This window comes from Babylonia areolata, chromosome 12 (assembly GCF_041734735.1).
Source record: "Babylonia areolata isolate BAREFJ2019XMU chromosome 12, ASM4173473v1, whole genome shotgun sequence".
NCBI classification, from domain to species: domain Eukaryota; kingdom Metazoa; phylum Mollusca; class Gastropoda; order Neogastropoda; family Buccinidae; genus Babylonia; species Babylonia areolata.
Window position 1 is genome coordinate 10035717 of NC_134887.1, and position 7500 is coordinate 10043216.

Genomic DNA, 7500 nt, shown 5'->3' on the forward strand with positions numbered 1-7500 from the left:
CCAAAGTGTGACTAACAAACTAAACACACACACACACACACACACACACACACACACACACACACACACACACACACACACACACAGTGCATACATACATTTTAACATATATATGTACATAGCTGCTGCATTCCACACACAAACTAAACACACACACACACACACACACACACACACACACACACACACATACACACTCACTCACTCACTCACACATCCTATATAAAAACACAAAAATATACATTCATACACATGCATGTGTATATGTGTAGACATACATTATGTATACACACCTGGTCAAGCACACAAAACGCAAAGAAGTGGACCTGTCACAAATGAACTTATTACTGAGGGTAGAGGTGAGTTTCTGTATGACGTATGATAGTCAGTCGTTTTCGACTATGACCATCAGAACAGCAGAGGAGGCAACTGCTGTCCCGACTATTTAGACCATGATTTGATTGATTATAGTGGAGAGTGTCTTGCCCAAGTTACACCCCAACTCTCTCGGCCAAGAGGGTTTTAGGACAGTCGGTGTTGGGATGGTTCCCAAAGGCCAACTGCCCCCCCCCCCAAAGGCTGCAGCACTAAGTTTCTGTGTAGGGACCTTTAACCCTCTAACCTACAACACTACGTACAATGTCCTTGACAAGGACGACAGCGAGCCTGCGGTGAGGATGCTGGAGCTGATGACAGGGAGGGACCAGGTGGTGCCACCCGTCCTGACTCTGGAAACTGATGGGGTGGAGGATCGATTCCTCGTCAGTACATTGTTGGTTGTTGGGTTGCTTTGTCAGTATGTGAGGGTGGGGGGAAGAAGCGGGGGGGCGGGGGGTTCGGAGGGGGGGGGCGTGTGTGTGTACGTGTTTGTCAGTATGTGTGTGTGTGTGTGGGGAGGGGTGTGTGTGTGTGTGTGTGTGTGTGTGCGTGTTTGTCAGTATGTGTGGGGGGGAGGGGTGGCGTGTGTGTGTGCGTGTTTAAGTGTGTGTGCCTCTGTGTGTGTGTGTGTGTGTTCAAGTAAGTGTGTGTGTGTGTGCGTGTGTGTCTGTGTGTGCTTCTGTGTGTGTGTTCAAGAAAGTGTGTGTGTGTGTGTGTGTGAGAGAGAGAGAGAGAGAGAGAGAGAGAGGGAGGGAGAGAGAGAGAGAGAGTTTTCACTTGTTTATTCATTCTTAACCTCCATCGTCCCGCCTGCGGAGGACGTGACTGCGCAAGTTTTAAAGACACCTTATTTAATCATTCATTCGTTCATTTATTCCCTCTTTCTTTCTTTTTTTTTTTTTTTTTCCTTTCTTTCATCAGTCTGTTTCTTTATCTGTTCATGCATTCTAACCACCGGTCATTCGCCTGTGCAGAACTTGGACGTCTCCGAACTTACCTACGACGACCTCGTCTCCATTCTCCGTGACCTCGGATTTCACCGGAAGTCGTCACCGGATGATCCGGTACCGGAAGAGTTCCAGCAGGGAGCTAACCCAAGAGCAGGAACCACAACTCTGCAGCAGCTGCTTGACGGCACTTCCAAGTGGTCTAACCTCGTCAAAGCTAAAAAAGAAATTTAAATCCATGTTCCTTTGTTCGTTTGTTTAAACTCCAGTTCCTGTTGATCAGCCTGTAGCTTTGGAATTATTGTAAGTGCTTGATAAGTGTTGGAAGCTCCTGTCTTTGGGGGCTTGGAAACTGATAACTTTATGATCACAACGTAGAAAGAAACAGGTGTGTGTGTGTGTGTGCGTGTGCGTGTGTGAGTGTGTGTGCGCGAGTGTGTTACAAGCCTACCGCTTTTTGTGTGGATTCTATAGTATGTAGATTCTATAGTTCTATAGTATGTATATTCATATATGTGTGTGTGTGTGTGTGCATGCACGCGCCTCTGTGTGTGTGTGAGTGTGTGTGCGTGAGTGTGTGCAAGTCCACGTGTGTGCGTGTGTGTGCTTTTTCGAGCGCCCGCCGCGCAATGTGTGCATGAGTACCGGCGCTTGTGCATGCGCGCGTGAATGCATTTTGTTGTGGTGTTTGTTTTTTTGTGTTTTTTTTTTTTCTCTCTCTCTGTTTCTGACAGCATGTATCCAAACAACGGCAGATCAGTGGCGATGACGCCGGATGTTACAACAGTGATAACGCTGAGACTTCGGGCTGATGTAGTCTGCCTGTTAGGTAGATATATACAGTCTGCCGCCGTTTGGGCACATGATACACACACCGTCAGGAACAGCTACTCTTAAGTATTAAGTCTGGTAATATACAACAGTGTTTCCCCTGCAAACTCTTTCGTTTCGACGACAAACTTAACAAAAGTTGGTTAACTAATCAATAACATTGTGATATACACTCTACATTTCTCTCTCCCCTCTCGATTGAAGAAGTCCAGTCAAAGAGTGGAGAGGGAGAATATAGAATAAGATGTATATATTACAATGTTTTTAACCCTTTCACCGCCAAGCTTGCATTTATGCACCGGCGTGGTAGAGGACCCATGTCACTGAAAGGTTGACCATTCATTGGTCTGTTTTCCATGAACCTACTGCTCTTAATGTTCGGTGGTAGGGTAGGGCCATATTTTCTATACATCGCAGGGGGGGGAATCCCCAGCTATTCTTAGCCACTGTCTTTTCTGTGTTTATACCACAAGGGAATTTTGTACTCTAAATTTGACTGGCGGTGAAAGGGTTAACCAGTTTACAACTTTTTCCGTCTTGGAAACGAAACAATGGAAAGGAAAGAGGGGAAGAAATGTGGATATTGTCATAAGTCTATGAAAGGAAAGAAGGATGAAAGGAAGTGAGGGAGGAAGAAGGAAGAGCAGATGAAAGGAGTGAAGGATGGAAAGATTAAGAATGATGAATGGAGAGAGAAAGTAAGGAAGAAGGGAGGGTGGAAGAAAGGAAGGAGTGAAGAGAGGAAGGAAGAATGATGAAGGGAGAGAGAAAGTAAGGAAGAAGGGAGGGTGGAAGAAAGGAAGGAGTGAAGAGAGGAAGGAAGAATGATGAAGGGAGATAGAAAGTAAGGAAGAAGGGAGGGTGGAAGAAAGGAAGGAGTGAAGAGAGGAAGGAAGAATGATGAAGGGAGAGAGAAAGTAAGGAAGAAGGGAGGGTGGAAGAAAGGAAGAGAGGAAGGAAGCGAGGATGGAAGGAAGATGTAAAGATGAACGAGTGAAGGAAGAATAAAAAAATTTTTGCTCCAAACCCATCTGTGCCAAGACTCTTTCCATTTTTCATATTCTTTAATACTTCAGTTCGCTTCCTCTTCTAACCTTGTTTCTCCTTCCAACAAAACATTTTCATCGTTTGGTCATTCTGGCAATTTGCAAACTAAAATAATATCTCATTCTACATGTATCCAAAGTTTACTTCGTGAATAAGTTTCTAAAAAAAAATATTTAAAAAAAAAGACTTTTATGTTATATGTTTTCTCATTCATCTGTGAATGTTCCACTATGGTCTAACAATCTGGTCATGCGCCCATTCACATAGTGTCCTGTTATTATCCTAGAATACAAAAATAATAATAATAATAATAATAATAATTTGTGACCTTTTCTCCTTCGGCATTCTCTCAATTTATCTCTCGATCTTTATACAAAACATTCTTTTTTTTCTGAAGAAACACTAAATCTTCATGTTTCCCTTTTAACATTTCCATATCTTCGTCTGTTCTATTTTTCTTTTCTTTTCTTTTCTTTTTTTCTAATAATCTTATTCCTTTTGTCAGTTCCTCTTTTTCTGTTGCTTTCGTCTTCTCTATTGTTTCATAGACTTTTTGTTGTTTTTTTTTAGATCATATTTTCAATGAAAAGGAAATCTAAAAACATCTTATATAACTTTGCAAGATTTTCTTCTTTTTTTTTTCTTCTTTTTCGTTCGTGGGCTGCAACTTCCAACGTTCACTCGTATGTACACGAGCGGGCTTTTACGTGCATGACCGTTTTTAACCCCGCCACGTAGGCAGCCATACTCCGTTTTCGGGGATGTGCATGCTGAGTATGTTCTTGTTTCCATAACCCCACCGAACGCTGACATGGATTACAGGATCTTTAACGTGCGTATTTAATATTCTGCTTGCGTATACACACGAAGGGGAATCAAGCACTAGCAGGTCTGCACATATGTTGACCTGGGAGATCGGAAAAGTCTCCACCCTTCACCCACCAGGCGCCGTTACCGAGATTCGAACCCGGGACCCTCAGATTGAAAGTCCAACGCTTTAACCACTCGGCTGTTGCGCCCGTCACTTTGCAAGATCAATGTTCATATAAGAAATTCCACAGACTGTTTCTGTCTGTACCATACTGTTCTATATAAATTGTTTCATCTAGTAGTTAATCTAATTCCATCGATGATTTGCTTATCTCTAAGTAGAGTGTAGTTCGAGTAAACAATCATTGTCTTTTTTTTTAGCTGTGCACATGTCATTCTTTTTCCCATCTGTTCCCATCTTCAGACACACAAAGAGGATCCATCCATCCGTGGTGTGTGTGTGTGTGTGTGTGTGTGTGTGTGTGTGTGTGTGTGTGTGTGTGTGTGTGCGTGCGTGCGTGTGTGTGTGTGTGTGTGTGTGTGTGTGTGTGTGTGTGTGTGTGTGTGTGTGTGCGCGCGCGCGCAGTGTGCTGAGCCTATCTGTGCTAAGCATTATCTGCTGGGATGTGGTTTCAGTTTCAGTTTCAGTAGCTCAAGGAGGCGTCACTGCGTTTGGACAAATCCATATACGCTACACCACATCTGCCAAGCAGATGCCTGACCAGCAGCGTAACCCAACTCGCTTAGTCAGGCCTTGAAAAAAAGAAAAAGAAATAAAATAATAAATTAATTAATTAATTAATTAATTAATTAATTAATTAATAATAATAATAATAATAATAATAGATAAATACATTTTTTTTAAAGAACTACTACTACTAATAATAATATGTATAAGGCGCAAAAACATGATGAAGTCAACTATAAGCGTGCAAAATAAATAAATTAATTAATTAATTAATTAATTAATTAAATGGGATGTGGATGGTATCTTATTCAGACTCCACACATACACTGAACTTCCGTCTTCCTGGCCTGGCCTGGCCTCTTCTTTCTGTGAAACAATGGTTCCATTTCTGACAGAAGAAAGTGATGATCTTTTATTTATTTTTCTTTTTTTTAGATTTAATAATGTAAACTTTCTTCTTCTTTAAAAAAAATAAACAACGTTTTTATTCAAATATTTCATTTCTACATTACAAAATACACACACGCCCAAACACCCGCACAAATACAGACACACACAGACACACAGGCACACAGACACACAGACACAGACACACAGACACACACACACACACACACACACACACACACACACAACTAAATCATGAAAGAAAAAGGGAAAATATTAGGGTATCTGAAAATCATCAATAATAATAATAATAATAATGATGATGATGGAGTCTCCCGTCGGTCCGACGGATGAGTAGGCAGGCAGGCTTATCTGTCAGTGTGGGTCCTCATGTGGGAGAAGAGGCCGATTCTGGATGCGCAGCACTTCCCACAGGTGCTGCAAGCTGTCATGGAGAACAAACCAATGACCCCACCAGTAGTTGTCATGATGACAGAACCAATGGCTCCACCAGTAGTTGTCATGATGACAGAACCAATGACCCCACCAGTAGCTGTCATGGAGAACAGAACCAATGACCCCACCAGTAGCTGTCATGAGGACAGAACCAATGGCCCCACCAGTAGCTGTCATGAGGACAGAACCAATGGCCCCACCAGTAGCTGTCATGAGGACAGAACCAATGGCCCCACCAGTAGCTGTCATGAGGACAGAACCAATGGCCCCACCAGTAGCTGTCATGGAGAACGAACCAATGACCCCATCAGTAGCTGTCATGGAGAATAAACCAATGACCCCACCAGTAGCTGTCATGAGGACAGAACCAATGGCCCCACCAGTAGCTGTCATGAAGACAGAACCAATGGCCCCACCAGTAGCTGTCATGAGGACAGAACCAATGGCCCCACCAGTAGCTGTCATGGAGAAAGAACCAATGACCCCACCAGTAGCTGTTATGGGGAACAGAACCAATGGCCCCACCAGTAGCTGTCATGAGGACAGAACCAATGGCCCCACCAGTAGCTGTCATGAGGACAGAACCAATGGCCCCACCAGTAGCTGTCATGAAGACAGAACCAATGACCCCACCAGTAGCTGTCATGAGGACAGAACCAATGACCCCACCAGTAGCTGTCATGAGGACAGAACCAATGGCCCCACCAGTAGCTGTCATGAGGACAGAACCAATGACCCCACCAGTAGCTGTCATGAGGACAGAACCAATGACCCCACCAGTGGCTGCCGTGTATTAGAAGCAGATGCCCCCCCCCCCTCCGCACCCTCACACACACACACGCACGCACTCAAACACACACACACACACACACACACACACACACACACACACACACACACACACACACGTCACAAACACACCAGAATGTGCTGTTTATGAGGCTTGATAAGTAGGTCATACTGTTCGAAATGATGATGGTAAACGATTAATATAAAATATTCATCTATTCTGTTTATCAGTCCCACATGGTAAGTTTAAGAAATTACAATAACAGCTAGAGTGGGGTTTTTTTCTACATACCTTGGTCCTGTCGCCTGGAATAAACTTCCTTGATTAATAAATTCGCCATGCTGAAACTGAATAAAATCTCCGTTCAAATCTGGCATCTGCATGCTTTCATGGCATTGATGTCTTTGGTGTTGGCCTGTGGTGTGTGTGTGTGTGTGTGTGTGTGTGTGTGTGTGTGTGTGTGTGTGTGTGTGTGTGTGTGTCTGTGTGTGTGTGTGTGTGTCTGTGTGTTTGTGTGTGTGTGTGTGTGTGTGTCTGTGTGTCTTGTGTGTGTGTGTGTGTGTGTGTGTGTGTGTGTGTGTGTGTGTGTGTGTGTGTGTGTGTGTGTGAAGTCAAGTCGACTGAGTCAAGATTTTATTTTGTGACGGTCAACTGAATACGCAATGATTTTTTTTTAACATCAAGCCATCAATGAAAAAAGTACCAAAAAAAATATGGGAGAGAGAGAGAGAGAGAAGAAGAAAAAAGAAAACCAACAACAACAGCAACAACACATACAAGAAGATATAGTGTGATAATAAACTAGTACACGATTACATTTCTATTTCACACACACACACACACACACACACACACACACACACACACACACACATGAACACAAATGCTCGAACACAAATACCCGTCATGCCCATCCCAACCACTTACACATAATTATTCCCTCGTGTAATACAAAATCCTTGCCAAGACAAGCAATATACAAAACATTTCATAATTAACAAAAGAAGTATTAGACCGTCTAAATCTACTCGGCTGTGCCACAGGCAAGGGGCCAGTCTGGACTTGAAGCAGTCCAGCGACTCGGCTGTGACAACCTTTTTTTGCGGCAGTGTGTTCCATTCCGGGATGGTGCAGGGTGTCAGCGGTGTTTGTGTCTGTGTTCATTA

General features: G+C 43.3%; 1 protein-coding gene across 1 annotated transcript in view; it reads left to right on the forward strand.

The window, feature by feature from the left end:
- The window catches only part of LOC143288053 (selenoprotein M-like), a 6495-nt gene extending 4886 nt beyond the window's left edge, over positions 1–1609 (forward strand). The window contains exons 3-4 of the mRNA XM_076596319.1: positions 662–761; positions 1353–1609. Coding sequence (XP_076452434.1) covers positions 678–761; positions 1353–1559 — 291 coding nt within the window. The 5' untranslated portion in view covers positions 662–677 and the 3' untranslated portion in view covers positions 1560–1609. The remainder of the gene's footprint in view (positions 1–661; positions 762–1352) is intronic.
- Positions 1610–7500: the final 5891 nt, after the last annotated feature.